Below are 17,479 nucleotides of genomic sequence, written 5' to 3' on the forward strand. Positions count from 1 at the left end.
CAAATGAAGCTGCTTTTTGGGCAAGCTGCCTGATGTAAGGTTTTTTGTAATAAAAATATTAAGTGGCACCTTAGACAATTAATTCTTGCTCTGAGGCACCTCTTACCATTAGAGTCCTCCACTTCTTCAGCAGGAGTGTGGTTCTTGGAGGTGTGGTGGGCGTGTGAGGCTGCAAGGTTGACAATGCGGGGTCTTGGTAGTGTCAGTGCTTTCCCATGCACTTTCAAGGAGTGCTCTTTCAGCTGGCTGATTGTCATGGTGGAAAATGAGCAGAAGGAACATTTGTAGGCATGTTCACCTGGGTGAGCGAAATACAGGCAAGTCATCAGCTCACAAAAGAAACAAAATGGGGCCCCCATACTTCTCCTACTGAACTTGGCAGTAAAATTCCCATGGACTCTTCAGCGAAAAACTGATCCCAAACAAGCTATGTGCATCTCCTCGTTGGAGCAGTCTGGAGTCCGTGGTACAGACACCTGCTTTGGACCGAAGTATCACTTTCTGACAACTGCAGATCCTTGTAAAGTGACCGATGCCAAAAAACAGAGACCAAACTCTTAGCATGCCTATGTTGCATGGTATGAGAAGAAAACAGACTCTGGGATGAAAATGGAATCACTTAACTATAACACTTCCAAATTTCTTTGGGAGCATAGCAACTATAGAGGGTGAAGTCATCTTTTTCTGCATGCAGCACATCCAACATCATTATTAATGAAGCAAGTAGGCCACTACAAAATGCTAACAAAGACCTCTCAAAAAAAAAAAACCAAAAAAACAACAAACCTGGGGTGTGTGTGTGTGGAATTTATATTTGGGGGAGGTTGCATTTTCCTTATGAAAAACTTGCTATTAGCAGGAATAATCTTCATAGAACTGTTAACCAAGTCAAGGTTGGTTTACTACAAGAAGTGAACATGGCAATACCAAGAACAGTGCATATCTATAAGGCTATATGAATGTGTGTTATGAAAAAGCACTAAAAGAAGTGAAAGAACAGAGGTAATGAACAGTAGTGAAATTTAATTTTGAATACATTCCAAGCCAGAGAGACAGCAAACAAGGGGAAACAAATCCTGAGACAAGATTTGTTTTGCATTAAGCATGGAGGCAACTGGAACACAAAGTGAAACTGTCCCAACACAAAGAATGTGATATTATACAGGTGCCAAGTTATTGTTTTGGAAGTGCCACTTCCATGTACAAGAGTAACACTGGCCATATATGAGTTGTACATAAAGTGCCAAAACTAATATACGAGAGATATATTAATGAATAGTAACAGCAGAACAAGAGTTCTGGTAATGAACGAAGCAGAACACGTTTTCCATCTCTCAACAAATTTAGCAAATGAGGTTCCCAAACAGCATTGTTTCCAACACAGGAAATAAGTGAACCGAAAGAGAATGTGAAAACACACGTATTGCAGCAAGTCAGAGTAAGCACATCTGAAAAGACTAGCAACCATCCTACATAAAAATAACTCCCACCCCTCTCTTCCAGAAAAACTATGCTAATCCTGGGGACAAAATAAAAACTCTTAAAAAGCCTCTTTTGGTGCATCTGGAAATGAACAGATCACTTAAGAGTCTGAAACGGTGAAACAAGAAATTGTCCCATGTTTTTTCAAATGGTAATCCTCACCTGTATATTACATCAGTCATACATTACCTTTTTAGCAATAGAAAGAAAACATTTTTTGTATAATACATACAACAAGTTGTTCAATGGAACAGGATAATAAAAGGACAAAGGAAACTTCAAGGTGCAAGATACCAGTGAGATACAGATATAGACCTTCATGGTTTGTTAACGTAAGAGATTCCTGGACAACAACAGGCACCAACTGTTAACTTAAAAGCACCACAAGACATTAAACAAAATAGAGGATGATTGCATATTAAGCAGTCTAGACACAACTAATAAATATACCCACTATTCAACCATAACAGGGCGTGAAAGGATGTGTTTGATTGCAGAGGAAAGACTACAGTCTGGCTCAAAAGAAACCTTCTGCACTTTTTTGACCACTAGTTCTGCATTTCATAAAATTATTGTATTAACAAACACACAAATAAATAAAACTCAAAACTTATGTAGTGCGTCTCAACACTCAACTCTAAGCATTATGTTCCAGATTGCACAGAAATTGAGCAGGGCCAATACTCTCTTACAATCATCCATTTGTGCACACAGCACATCTGGTGTCATTACTAATGAAGCAAAGACACTAGAAAATGCTAACAAAAGCCCCTCAAAAAAAAAAAAGAAAAAAAAAAGAACAGGTGAAAAAGTTCAGTTGAAAACAACAGACAGCCAATTTAGAGATACTGCAAACTGTTCTGCTCCATGCAAAAGGAGATAGCACATACTGCATTGAAAACAAATGCCTGAAACACTGACTGGTACCAGCTGTTAGGCAACAACACATTTTGTATTCCACTGAATTCTGACCCATGCCCAGAAAATGAGGGAGAAGGAGACTGAGTAGAAGACTTCAGGATTTTACTGAATTTTAAAGATCTCTGGGACACTTCAGATAAATTCAGGGGGACTGAAGTTTCCACTTCTAAACAATCTGATAATGATTAACAAAAAATTGGCATCAAAACAGTTTCAGAGAACTACCATGCTACTGCAAAAATGGGGAGTCTGAGGAAAAGTCTTCATAACAGGTTTATTCAGTAGTATATACTTCTGAGAGATTGACTCAAAACACAAAAAAGCAAAGCTCTGACTGAAAAACATACCAAGCAATTTTTCTGTGATGCAAAATTTATTTGCTTGGTAGAAATGGACTGAGGTAGAAACACACCATAAACCTTTAGCAACCCTATTACACAAGTAATGGAAACACTATCTAGGCAGCCATGAAATTGTGTTCCTGTATGACGCAAAACATGGTCCTTTGTGGCATGTCCACTAATCAAGGTCAAGAGCATGAATTCATGATAAATAAATCAGTGGCTTACATGAAGAGGAGTGTGAAGTAAATACTAGTTGCATGCTAACTTTGGCTCTAAAAATCTGGCAGGCTCAAACAAGGTAACACAACATAAAATAAAACATTATTTTACGGTTGGCGAAGATAAAGAACCATGTCACCTCTGTACCAGATGTGGGACTCTGTGAACTGGAACTGCTGCATACAGTTGGATTTCCATGAAAGGTCAGAATGCCACGGTCTCATACAACAGGAGGTTGGCAAAAATTAAGCTAATCCACAATACCCAGTCAAGTACAGAAAAGGGTCCTGGCACAAGCTCTGTGAAATCCGAAATCAATACAGAAAACGCAGTGCAAGTGACCATCAATCCCTCCTATATTTTTGTAGATGAAAAGTACCTTTGGATCAATGGTGACAATTACCTTTTTTCATTTCCCTTTTTTCATCAGCAGACAGCTATAAATTCCTTCAACCTTTTCTCCCTATTCTCCCATCTTCCTCCTCCACCCCAACCTGACTATATGACATAGTGCAAACAAGTAATAAATGAGCATACTTCTAGCTCTTTTATCATCTGTTCCAGGAGTTTCTACTTGCCAGTTTTTAACAACTGGGCTGTTTGCAGTTTTTTTGATTGGTCAGTATTCTAGCTCTTTTATCATCTGTTCCAGGAGTTTCTACTTGCCAGTTTTTAACAACTGGGCTGTTTGCAGTTTTTTTGATTGGTCAGTATTCTGTTATTTCCACCAGAATGCATGTTTGGACTGTGATTTGAGGGTTGATTTTTTGTCCTTTTAATAACAAAGATGCAACTGTAACCAATGGAGCCAGTGGTTTTTGACTCCAGTATTCTGATAAGCTTTCAATGCATGATGTGTGACGGTGCCAAGAGTCTAGGGCCAAGGAATAAAGATGAGGAAATTCTGCTTCTTGCACTTCTCAACAAGCAAAGGTACAACACCTTGAGGTGATCTATCCTGTATGATGCAACTCCTTCCCTGTTCTTGTTCTTCAGAAGCATGTCTGCCTGCTTGCTTGCTTGTGCAGATTCCACACTGCAATACAGAGATCTGCAAGACAACTTTCCATGCACAATAATGGAATCGTGCCATTCTCAGTCTGCTACACAGACTTTACTCCCAAAGTTTGCAGTGTTTCATTTGTGTAATCCACAGTCCTTTTCCCAGAGTCACCTAAAGCATGTACATAAATACAAACATGGCAGAGCAAAGCTCACTACCAATCCATTAAAACATTGATGGTGTGAGTGGACTTACTGAGTTCTGTTGGAAACAAGCAGATATAACAATAATAAGAATCATTCATATAAAAGAAAATAGAAGAAAATTAAGACATTCTTGAAGTACCCCGTCCTTTCTTGTCCTTCTAAAAACATTATCCAAACTCCCACAGATTCCAACAGGCGTGTAGGCTGGACAATCCTGACTTGCCTTTGAAAATCTTACCCACATCTGGTGACAAAACACGTGGTTCAAACCAGCATCTCTGATCAGCAACAAGAATACATGGGCCATTTCAGCTGCTGCACTGCAAAACTGAGAGAGAAAACTTACCAGCATGAGCCTTGAGTATATGGGTTTTCAGGCGGCTATTGTAAGAGGACTTGAATGGGCACAGTTTGCAACGGAATGGCTTATGGTGTCCGTGATGGGTCTGCATATGTCGATCCAGACTTGAAAAGAGAAAGACAGGAAAAGGAAACACAAAAGAGTAAATCATTTCAACTATTCCCTCAGATGCAAAGCAAAACACTTCATAGCAACCATAAATAAGAGGCAGAGCAGGCTCAACTATCCATTCTCATACTCTCTCTTAAAATTCAATAGGTCTGCTTACAGAATAAAGTAGAATCTAATCTGAGGAAAAGGAGCAGAGCTGACACCAATTCTGTTATGCAGAAAGCAAGCCACTTAAATAAACTTACAGGGCAAGATCAGTATAAATTAAATTATACCTGATTCAGACTTAAAGAACCAGTTGAAGAAACAAGAAACAGACAAGAACAGTAAAAATTACCATTACAGAATTTTTCTCCTGGGAAACATTTTTCTGAAAATATGCCCCCTTTTGTTCTGTTGATCAGGGAAGCAGGGGCAGGGGTGTGGGGAAGAAGTATTTTTGACCAGCTTTACTGAGGAAGCCTTCTTTTGGTTACAGCAGCAAAAGCAGATTAGAGATCCTGCTCTGGGGAGGGTGCCAGCAGGCTAGAGTTGATGAGTTCTAGGATTAAAAGGCAGCAGAGCTTCAGAAGTGAGTGTGGCAGATTCTGCCTGAAGCTCACCAAGAGAAGACGGGGTGCTAAAGTCCAGCCTCTACTTTCTTCAGGAAAACTGGAAGCTACCAACAGTCTGAATACTGGAGAGTGATCAGTGCTCTCTCTCCCAAGTTCTTTGTAACAGCTCAGTAAATTTTGGAAGGGAATAAAAGGATGTTTTCCACATGTTCTAACAGAAGATCAAATCCATTTTAGAGTGAGTCCTGCAGAGCTCTGCAGCTCCTACACTGTGGCTGACAGCTGTGAATTCAGAGTCTCCAGGTGGCAGGCAGGTAGTTTCAGCTTGGATTGTAAACATTTCAAGTACAGCTTCTTCTTTGGACACATTCATGCTTTGTGATCTAATCTTAAGTTTGAGTCGTCTTATACATGGTGATGGAACAACAGGACAGATACAGCACACTGGAGGAGTGGCAATTTGCCAAAACTATCCCCCTCCTGCCACCTTAATTCCAGATGTATTTCAAACATATTTTCTTTTATTATTCCTAAATTGTCCTGATCTTTTTTTACTGAGTATCAACACATAGATCAAGTGGAAGTTGTTCCAGCCCTTACAGACTACACAACATTGTCATGGGATCTTTAGTCCCACATTGACAAGACCTTGAGCCAGAAAATATGTTTATGAGAGCTAACACTGAAGTCTGTGTATTCAAAGATCTGATGATAGCAAAAAACCCAAAAAAACGAACTTCTGTCTCCTCTCAGGGCCATTTCACATAAATACAATTTGATAGAAATCTGAGATGGAGTTCGTACCAAGATAAAATGGACAGTTTTTCCAAAGAAATGGGAAAAAAGTCTCCTAAATGAGCAAGACATTGAACACTTGCAGTGAATACTTCATAGAACAAAACTTGTTTTAAACAGCTGACAGGGAATGAACTTACTTAACAATTAAAGCAGGCTGCCAAAGTTGTATATAATACATATCAAGCTATTCTAAATATATACTCTACAGTATTCTACATAGTAATAATTAAAAATATATTCACAACCACGTATTTTGCCAGCAAAATTCTTCTGAAGGCAGGTTTTAAAGTTTTGATCAGAACTGGGATAACAGTGGGCTGTTTAAATAGCTGGTTTGGTTTCTTTTACAGACTTCATCTCCCAAGAGAGTAATTGCACCAGAAACAAAATAAAAGATGAAGACCAATTCAACAACAGTGACAACTCTTATTAGGGTTAGGTGATACCTGCAGAACTCTTAGCTGCCGTCCACCACTTTCTGACTTACCTGTCCTTCCACTTGTAGGACAGTACTTTATTCACTTCCTAGGTAGGAAACAATGACTAGAGACCAAACTCAAGTCTGATTTTGGAGGCAAACCAGTTTACTAGGCAAATAACAGGTTCTATGAGCTATTTGAGGTAGGGTTGTACCCCACTGTCAGCCTTGCCAAAGCAGGGTGGGATACACCCAGTAGTACCCATCCTTCTCCCAGTCCCTTTCTTACTGTTGTCTGCTCAATCCTATAGACCTTTTCAACAAAGCAGAAGAAACTGTGGAATCAATTTGCATTGCTGTGACAGTAGCAGAAATGTTGCTTTGTAACATATGGAGTTAAAAAATGCTTTTTATCATGCTTTCTCTGGTACATGCATCTGATTGCAAAACAGCACCCTCACCAAATTTAAGAGTGCTACTGACAGTGCTATGAATACATCAAATGAGCACCTGGATCTCACTTATTTTGTTAAAACAATAAATAAGCAGCTCTTTCCCCAGAAATTAAAGAAAACATGCACCTGTGAGTCAGTCCAAGATGACAGTGGAAAAAATCCCACAAACCCCATTGTTGGGGGCCATGCTTTATATATGTATACACACACATATATATATATGTAAAATGACAAAAAAGTAATTTTAAAAACTACCCAGCTTAAGGCAAAGTCGACCTTAGGGAAACAAATCATAAGAAACGTGACTATTAATGAAGACTATGTATTTTTTACATGCTACATCAAACAAAGAAACAGGCTGAAGGAGTCACTAGTATACCACACTAGAGTGAACTTGAAATATTTGTAGACTGACATTTCATATCATAATAAATAAAAAAAAATTAAGGTAAGTTATTTAACATTAGAAATGAAATCTCAATCATCAAAAAGTTGTAGTAATTATAAACAAGGTAGTTATATGCAGCAGAAGTTCCTTATGTATGAAAGATTAAGAAAGCAAATACTTTTCTCTCCTCTTCTTGGCTTGTTAAGTCTCATGCATTTGACAAGGTTGCATAAGTGGTGGCCTTCTCTGTTTGCCTACTGAAAGAAGTCCTATTCTTTTGCTTGCATGCTTCTCCCCTACACGTCAAAAAACATAGGGCTTAAATAAATTCAAGAAGATGAATATAAAGATGCAACCTTTTATAAATAGCCACTTATAATGGCCAAACATTTTGCAGCATGGAAAATACCTAAATACTGAGAAATGTGTTGCTCAAGAAGACGTTGAGTGCAGACTTCTTCAATGTCAACCTACAAAACAGTAGTGCTAGTTTGTGTCTCTTTTGAAAAGAAAAATAAAAGTCACAACTTACTTGTGCCTGAAAGCAGAGACAAAGGAGCAATACTGGCAGCTGTACTTGTCTTCCCGGGTAAACATGGCCAGAGCCAAGTGACTCCTCTCGTGAGATCGCAGACCCTGCATAGACATCAAAACCCGGTCACACTGGCTGCAGTGGTAGCCCCCAGGCCTGGTTTCATCTTCCAAGGATGCTCCAGATTCAGCTTCTGTAAATTCCACAATGCCAGGGTCTTTGGCTCCCTCAAAACCCTCCATCAAAGTTGTGTTTGAAGGATCTTCAGCTTCCTGCTAAAAAACACATATCCCCCCAAAGCCATCAATTCTCTCTCCCTTCTGCCCTATGTCTTTCCCACGTGTTCATTATAATGCCTAGGTTTCCCACTGCATTGTTTTTCTAAATATATCCCTACACAAACTCCCCATCAATGGCTTTCTGAAGAAAAGGCCTTCTCTTGGGAGGGAAAAATGTAATTGTATCTATCATATCAAACATGCATATGTAAAAAAAGAATCTCACTCCTTCATCAAATTTGTGTCAGATAATACAAAAAGACAAGAAATCGAATCAACTGTCTTTCAAAGGTCTTGATCTGAATCTTCTAAACTTGATCAGATAAATACTATTAAGGTACAGAGCAAGTTAATTTTATTTTGCTCTAGCTTACAGTGTAGCTACTCTGCAGACTAATACAGTAGTCTAGTCTATAGTAGACTTTGTCCATCAGTGTCAAATTCACAAGAAAGCAGCCAGTACTCTAAGACCCTAGAAGTCTCTTTAAAAATAAAAAGCAAAAGTATTTTTTTTTATCTCCTCTCCTCTCCCCTCCCCTCCCCTCTCCTCTCCTCTCTCCTCTCTCTCCTCTCCTCTCTCTCTTCTAACCAGAGAATGCATTTTTGCAGCAACTTCAAGAACCTGTAAGAGTTTTTCCATGCCATTCTTTTGGCCATAATTTCAGCTTTTGTTCCATGCTGCAAAATTTCTATTTACTCAAAAGAAAGCACTGACCCTACATGAACTTCACTTGAGAAGCAAGGAGAAAAGGAAATGGTCTGCTAGGAGGGAAGCATCTGAATCTGTCAGCAGTACCAGGTAAGGTAAAGGATGGTCAGTGGCAGGGCAATGAAAGTTCTCTCAGGTAGCATGAGCTAGGCTATGAAGGACTCAGCTTCCTCACAACAAGCAGATGATGTCACAAAAGAAGCACCCTTGGTTAGGCAGCAGAAGTCTTCGCCACGAGCTCACCACAGGACGAGAAAGATTACAGCTAGCTCCCACAGCATTGTTGCACTTCCACTGCCCCTGCCAATATCCTGGAAATCAGGCTGTAGAGCAGGCCCTATCCTTGGGTATGTCCTAGAAGGCATCCCCTTTCACAGGGAGAAAGGAATAACACATTTTTACCTATTCACCTGAATGGGACCACTGGCTTATATGGCCACTGAATGTTTTGTTTGGAGAGAGTATGCAAATTTCATGTGAAAAGGTGTACCACAAGCAACTTCACACATTTTGCATGTGCAAACTTCCTCTTCTTTAAAAAAAAACAAACAAACAAAAAAAACCAAAAAGAAAACAAGCAGCCCTTTTAGGGTTTAACTAAGCAGAGATGTAGCCCAGAATAGCTGAAAGAAGTCTCCTGCTCATAAACCAAGCCGTTCGGTCATCAACGACATCAACTCCTTTGTGGCTGAGAAGAAATGAGAATTAAATAGTCTTCATGTCCCTGGATCAAGAGTGGAAAAAAGTTAAAACATCTTAAAATAAACAAAATGCACTTCAGAAACGTTAGTGTTAAATTAAAACATCATACTGAACTGGAATATACAGTTCAAAAACCATTCAACTTCACAAGAGTCCTCCATAAGTTTTCAATGAGTTCTTTATTTTAAACAATGCAAGAAATGGCAGTCACCTTCAGTTGTCTTTTTACAATTCTTACCTTTACTGTAGCTGACACAGAAGAGACATTCCCATACTGGACATGTTTGCGGAGGTGATTACAGATGGCTCGAAGTGTTGGATGGACTTCCACGCAAAATTTGCATTTGTAGCCAACCACCTTCCTCTCCTTAAGTTTTGAAACATCTTCCAAGTGTCCAAAAGCCTGTTTGAGTACACAATCATATATCAGTGAAGTATGCTTTATTATCTCCTTTTTAGGAACACAGACCAAATTTTACACCAGAAAGGAGATTACACTTGATGTACACATATCCTGTTTTGTAGAACTGCTAGGCTGATTTTTGTAGACATCTATTAATGCCTCCAGAGTAAGTGGACAAGACATTTGTGCAGGAGAAACCTTCAGATTCTGTGTAACAGTGGTCGTTTAGAAGACCATTCAGTTTGGCCTGAAACTATGACTTCCCCAACAGCTGTGTGGAGCTTTTCCACAGCAAGTATATTTCAAACTGAAGCACAAGGAAGGGGGTAAGTGGGCAAGGAAAGGAGCACAATTTGGTCTTCTGTTATGAGGCACTTGCCTAGAGCTTCAGTTACCAGACAGACTGCGCTCATGTTAATACGGAATCCTTAATGAGAGAAAGTCCTGAGACAGTCAGAAGGCTGAGAAGGAAACTGATGTGTTTATTCAGAGGTACACTGAAGAGGGTGATGGGACATTTTGTAAAGAATCTGCAACAAAGTACATGGCAGCCCTGCCACAAAGGAACAAGTAACTGTCTGATAGAGAAGGCCTTCCACAAGGGTGGGAGGAAGGAAAGCAGAGAAGAGAAAATACTGAAGGAAGGAGTAGGAAGGAGCAAGGCTTCCTACAGAACCTAGAGAGATGGGGAAGATGGATGAGGAAATTAAAGCAGAATGTGTAACTGACTTATGGAGCTCACTGCCATGCTGAGTCATTCATTAGCCTCTGGTCATTTGGCTGTCAAAGACAACATGCAAGTGGGCATTAGTGGGCTCTCTGGCAGGGAGCAGGGAGGGAGACCAGAAACACAAATCCTTACCCTCTCTTGTTTGAAATCTGCAAAAGCACCATCTGCATATTTCTGCTTGCTCAAAAGCTGCTTCCTCCTCTCCTGACGTTTGGCACGCTTCTGGAATTCCTCATTGTGACCATTCAAGTGTGCAGTCAGCTCTGCAGTGCTATGCAATTTCGTATCACAGTGCTTGCACTGGTAGACAGGGTTCTGAGAGCGGGTGCCACTTCCCAGTATAGTAAAGTCCCTCTTCAAATCCTTGCTGTGGTGGTCTGTGTAATGCATGCACAGCAGCTCTGCTGTGCTGAAGGACAGCTTGAAACATTTTATGCACCTGAAGGGAAGCCACTCAATTTCCTGAGCTTCCGTCTCCACCTCAGGTTTTTCATAGTCATTTCTCTCCTCTGCTGGAGTTGGCTTTTCATGCTCATCAGCATACACTGCAGTGAAGTAACCCCCCAGTTTGCTTGCATGCTGCTTCTTAGGGAAAACACCAGGGTGACGCTTCATGTAGTGGGACACAATACCCTTTTTGCTGAAGGACTGGAAGGAACAGAGTGAGCATTTCTTCTTCTCTACAGCCCTCCTCAGCTCCTCACTTAACTGAGGAGTGTCATCCTTGGGAGGAGATGGAATAATCACTTTATTGGGTTTGTCGCTTACCGTCCTGGAGGCTGCTAAGCAGTGAGTGTAGTAAGCATCAATGTCATGTCTTTTCTGGTAGTGTGCCGCAAGCCCTTTGCGGATAGGGTTGGTGTATGAACACAATGCACATTTGAAGAGGTTGTTCTTTCCCTCTGGCTGTGCCCGGACATTGTTATGTTTAATGCGGTAGTGCCTCGCTATCCCCTTCCGGGTAGAACAGAAGTATTTGCAGAGCTGACACCGGAAAACTGTGTGAGACACTAAATGAGAACTGGAGAAATGAGGTGCTGGCACAGAGACTTCCCCAACATCCTCAACAGTGATTTCTGGCGAAGCCTTGATTTCAGTCACCATGTCTGGCTCCACTGAGGCAGACATCTTTGGTGGTGACTGGGCAAAAACATCAAATTCAGGTTGATTGTGGTATTTTTCATAGTGAATTTTCAGCTTCTCAAGCGTTCCATGGGTGTATGGGCAGAGTTTGCACCGATAAGCACCATAGCCTTGCTTGAAAATCCTACTTGTCTCTTCCACGTCATTCTGAGCTATATCATTTGACTGCTCCACATCATGTACAAAGTCTTCAGCAGTGACCTTTATTGATGGGTGTCGTTTCTGGTAGTGTGTGAGAACGCCATGAATACGTGTATTAATGTATGGGCAATGTCTACATTTATATACGGCCCCTGGGTTAATATCTATATCCTGAGCAAAGTCTGCAGCTTTCACTTTCATGCCAGGATGCTTTTTGCCATAATGTGTCAGAAGGCCATGCAAGTTGTTGTACTCAGACTGGCAAACTGTACACTGATACGGAGTGGAGGAGATGGCAGGGTTTGCAGAAGCCAGTTGAACAGTTTTTTCCTGGGAAAGGCTGGGATCCTCTGCACACTCTGCATCCTGATCCACCTGTGATGTTGTTATCTGGTCTTCAGAATCCATCCTTGTCCCAGCTTCATCAGGCTGTGGGATGGACTTCTCAGCAGCATCCTTCTCCTTTATGATATCTAACAACACAGATTCATCTCCATTCATGGCCCAAGGGTGAAATGCTTGGTAGTGATTAGTAATATCCCAAATGGAAGATGCTTCAAAAATGCAGTCTCTGCATTTATAGGTCTTTATCTCTGTTGGCATTACTAGGGCAGGAGGGGAAGGATCAGGACCTGCCCAGAGTTTAGTTGCCATGTATGTATAGTCAACATAATGCTCGGGATGTCTCCTTTGGTAATGCACAAGCAAACCACTTGGCTCCGTGTGCGAATAAATGCACCATTCACAGTGATAACCAGCTTCTATCAAGCCATCCAAAAATGCCCATCTCAGAATGGATGTGACCGTGGCCTTCAGATTTGGGTGGTCTTTCTTAATATGCTTCCTCAATGCATAGAAGTAGGGTGATGTGTAGCTACACTGCCTGCATTTGAGGGCTCTCAGCTTTGACTTGTCCCGTTCAGTGCTGGAGGTGTGAGCAGGCACACTGCCAGTCGATTTCTTCTGGCTGCGATCACAAAGGCTTCTAATGGTGGCTGTATGCTGCCTAATCACATCTGCATTAGCTTTGAAGTCACGATGCTTCTTTTGATAATGAATGAGCACGCCTTTCACGGTCCGATTTCCATAATCACAGTGTTGGCAGAAGAACATTTCATTCTCGGGAGGATTCACAGAGGTCTCAGATCCACCCCGGCTCAACTGCTGCATTGACACTGGTGGCCTCTGAATACCAGGTGGCAACTCAGCAGCCCTCATCATCGCTGCAGTGGGGGGTGCCTGTCTGATATATTTGGCAGTGACCTTTATCTCTGGGTGCCTTTTCTGGTAGTGGACAAGCACTCCTACAACTGAGCGGTTGCTATATGAACAGTGTTTGCAATAGTAGAGTTCAGTAGCAAGGTCTGGGGGGGGTGGTGGGGGAGGGGGAGGTTGGGAAGTCAAGTTGGACAATTTTGGGGAGACAGGTGTCCCCAACTCAAAAGACATCTGAGCCAGGGCAGAGCCCCTGTCAACGGAGACTACACGCATGGTCTTCTGAATTCTGAAATATGATGCTTTTTCTTCAGGGTGCTTTTTCTGGTAATGCACCAGAACTGAATGCATGTTAGGGCTTGCAAATGAACACACGTCACAGTCATAAACAACCACAGTATTGACTGAAGGTTCCTTCTGATTTTCACATTCAGGACTAAAACTCTTGGCGGCACTTTTGTTAAAAGCAGCTGGCACACCAGCCCCACGAGCCACAGGGGTGGAGGTTGCCATAGTTTTTGGAGCAGAATTCAAGATTTCTCTCAGTGTCTGAGACTCTGTGTTCAGCCCTTCTTGCTGCTCAACAACATAGCTCGAAAATATCATTGCATTGTTAATTTTCACTGTAGGATGCATTCTTTGGTAATGTGGCATCAGGCTTCTAACATTCGGGCTTGTATAAGAGCAGAAGCGGCAGCGGTATATCAGATCAGAATGATCAAAGTTCAGTACATTCATAGCTTCAGGATGATGCTCTCCATAATGCTGCTGCAGGTCTTCAAAATTTGTGTAGTCAATGTAACACTCAAGACACCGGTATACAGCGCTGTGATCATTGGGATCCAGGATATACCTAAAGCTGAATTTAATATAAGGATGCATTCGCTGGTAGTGGGTGCTAACACTCCTGGCAGATTTGTTGCTGAAATCACAGTGTTTACAATAGTAAAGCCTGCCAGAGTCATTAAACTCTGAATTCTCATTGTTCTGATCGGTACCATACATGTTTGATTGGCTCCCCAAAACAGAGGCATTGGGGCTCTGATGGTCCTTCATGCTGACAGACGAGTAATAGTCTTCCTCATCTTCAGATAAAGTGAGCTCAATCTCCGCTCCATTGGTGGAACTGTAGTCATGCTGCAAGCTTCTAAAGTTTGTCTCCTTCTGGGAATCATTAGCCTCTCTGCCCCACATTTGCTGGGGTGCATAAGAACTGGAAACCTCTATCATTGGTTCTGTTTGCTCTTCTTCTCTGTCTAACTCCACTTCTATCTCCACCTCATTGTCCTCCTCATCCTCGTCATCATCCTCCACATTAATCACAGCATCTTCTTGCTGTTTGTTTTGGTTGATTTTGCTCTGCAGGTTGCTTGCTATTTCATCAATTCTAGTTCTCTTTTTCACTGGGGAGAGATCTAAAGGGAAGTCATTTGACACCTTCCGAGGGGCTTTCGCAACAAAGTTATTTTTAGATGAGAGCCCAAGGATGGAGGTCTGGCTCTTCTTCACTGTGCTGGCAGAGGGGTGAGCATCTACCTCACTCTCTTGTGATGATGGCGGTCCATCATATTTTGGCAAGTTGTCACAGAATGAATGCTTGTGCTGCTGATGAACTCTGAGGCCTTTCAAAGTTGTGGTGGAATAGTTGCACATTGTGCACTTGTATGGATGCTGTGAATGGGGCTGGGGCGACTGCTGTTGTTGCTGTTGCTGCTGTGGCTGCACTGGATCCATCATCCCAGCAGACTTCCTGCCATTTATATTTCCACTCTCATAAGATGCTGTGCTATCATTCAAAGAGGAGGCAATGCTTTCAGTCTGAGAGTTCATAGTGTCCCAGTCTGATGTTGTTCCTGTGTGACATTGCTTGTGGGCACCAAGCTTTAATGAACTCTTGCAGGTGAAAGGGCATTCATCACACTTGTACACAGCTGTCTTCCCAGACAGGTGGATGTTCTCAATGTGACGGGAAATGCTTCGGCGGTGCATCGTCAGGAAAGGGCAAAAAGGACATTGGAACCTGTTCATATACCTTCTAAAGGGAATTCCTTTTGTTTCCAATAGTTTGTTGCCATCAGATCCCATCAGCTGCTCTGCAGACATTCCTGAGGTCTGGTGATCCATGGAGTTCAAGCCATTCTCGCTGTCCATTTCATTTAGCTCTTCATCTGAGCTGGAGTCATTTAGCATACTGCTTGTTTCCAGGTCAGCAGAAGAATTCGTCATATCAGCAATTCCATAGCGGGATCTGTCAGACAAATTAACCATGCTTGAGTTGTGAGGTGACTTAGGCTTCATTTGAGGGTAAGACATAGAAGAAAACTTGGAAGATGTAGAAGAGTTGGGCCTGATAAGGGAATTGCCCATAGAGCTCCTGAAGTTTGAGACATTAGCATTTGACATCTCACGTCCTGTTGTATTCATGGAGATATAATTAGAGTTTGGGGAAGCATTCTGGGCACTCTTACTCTGTACATCAGGTGCACCAGTTCCATCTTGTTGCTGCCTCAGGCTTGACAGTATTTTTACCATGCTACGGTGCTTCTTCATCATGTGGTCACACCAGCGCTCCCTTCGAGGTGTCTGGTAGCTGCACCATTCACAGCAAAAGTTGCCCCTAGACTTTGTCAGGGGCTTGACCATGGATTCCAAAATGCTCCGCTCCACCACCTCTGCAGGCAGCTCCTTGCAGGGTTCCTGCACTGGCACAGAAGCAGATGTTGATTCAGACACAGCAGCAGCAGCAGTAGGAGGAGTTGAACTCTCTTTCAGGTTGTTTTTGTGATACATTTTCTGGTGCTTAATAATCCTTGCACGCCTGGGTGACTTGTAGGTGCAGAACTGGCAACTGAAAACTTTGCCAAACCCTTCATGCATGATGATGTTGTAATTTAGGGAACTAGCAGTTGGTGGCCCCACTGAGCTCCCCCCAGCCTGTGCTCCATGAACCTTGCGTGTGTGCTCTACCAGAAGGTTTTTGGAACGGAAGTAACGGACACAGAACTTGCACTGGAAAAACTTGTTGGTTGGTTTAGGATTTGGAGCCATGTGCTGACTATAGAAAGTCTGGCTCTGGCTGTAGTAACTTCCAGTTCCCATCTGACTTGTTGCATTTTGCCCTAAAACAAGAATTAAGGTGTATATGTAAATAAATAAAATCAAATAAAGAGGCTTTTTTCTCCACCCACCCTGTATGCGTAAGAATGCTATCACATCCTGCATAGATAATAGTCACACAAGGATTCCCTCACTTACTTATGGAGAGATCTACATATCTGGCAATGGTCACAAAAAATTACTGTTATGCATAATTTCTACATATATGTATGACTGTGGTGTACAGTCTGGGATAGATCTTTTCTGAAATAATCTTGCGGAAAAAATAAAGCTAGTACACTAATAATGTTGAAAATTTTGAAGTGGTTCATGGCAGTGGAGAACCACAATGTAAATCTGAAAACCAAAAAAGCAATATGAAGAACTACATGAAAAGCAGGTGGGAAATAAAACCATCCTCCATGTTTGCATTTACAGAAAAAGCTGTGGTCAGAACCAATATGGCTGAAGCTACACATCTGTTTTGCTGACATAGCAATAAAGATAACAGGAGTTTTTTAGATCACATTAAAAGTAGAAACTAAAACACACAGAAATAAGTCACATGTAAAATAGGGGGTTAGAGTTGAGATCAATCTTACGATTGAGATTTACCTGCTATTTCATCTGCAATTGTAAATTCATCCTTTACAGAAGAAAATTCAACCTCAGTCTGGTTGCTAGCATTTATGGAACCAGACCTTGGCTGGCTAGGACTTTCTTCAGAGACATCAGTTGGCTGCAGAAAAGCAGTGTGAACATCCTGAATGTGAGCTTTCAGGTCTTCATAAGATGGAGCTCGAAAATCGCAGCCATCACACTGCAGCACCTCCATGGTTCAGGGATGACCTTTTACATTAGAAAATTCTGCAAGAAAACAGGGGGGGGAGAGAAGAAAGAGGTATGTTTTTACAGCAATGCCATTGTAACAAATCCTGAAAACAGGTAATACCAAGTTTATGGTGATTCAGTCATTTCCAGAGATTCCACAAAGACACTGGCACAAAACTCAAGCTTTGCTTACCCTATTAAGAGGCATCAATTCACATTCACATGGAGTCCTACCTAAGTAGCGCACAAATTGCTGACTCAACCCTACAGTCAACTTTCTGACAAGTGACTATTGATTTGATGGGACTCTGTCTCTTAGTTTTTCTATTACACAGGACACGGAAGTTGTTCAGGAGTTTGTCTTGTTCAAAGACCAGAAACTATATGCTCGAGAAACAGCACATTACTCCCAGTCAGGCACTGAAATTTAAAATCAGAA

At 41.7% G+C, this 17,479-nt stretch overlaps 1 protein-coding gene across 6 annotated transcripts in view; it reads right to left on the bottom strand.

Annotated features, from left to right (window-relative positions):
* Positions 1-17,479, bottom strand: part of ZNF462 (zinc finger protein 462) — a 94,010-nt gene that overhangs the window by 36,968 nt on the left and 39,563 nt on the right. For 3 of the 6 annotated variants that reach the window (XM_080372369.1, XM_080372371.1, XM_080372370.1), the window contains exons 2-7: positions 16,825-17,076; positions 10,747-16,232; positions 9,720-9,884; positions 7,793-8,067; positions 4,522-4,640; positions 107-298 (exon numbers count right to left, since the gene is read on the bottom strand). In XM_080372369.1, the coding sequence (XP_080228495.1) occupies positions 107-298; positions 4,522-4,640; positions 7,793-8,067; positions 9,720-9,884; positions 10,747-16,232; positions 16,825-17,044 (6,457 nt within the window). In that variant the 5' untranslated portion in view covers positions 17,045-17,076. The remainder of the gene's footprint in view (positions 1-106; positions 299-4,521; positions 4,641-7,792; positions 8,068-9,719; positions 9,885-10,746; positions 16,233-16,824; positions 17,077-17,479) is intronic. The other 3 variants (XM_080372372.1, XM_080372374.1, XM_080372373.1) reach the window with 2 other exon arrangements.

The sequence above is a fragment of the Falco punctatus genome (assembly GCF_963210335.1).
Source record: "Falco punctatus genome assembly, chromosome: Z".
Taxonomy (NCBI): Eukaryota; Metazoa; Chordata; class Aves; order Falconiformes; family Falconidae; genus Falco; species Falco punctatus.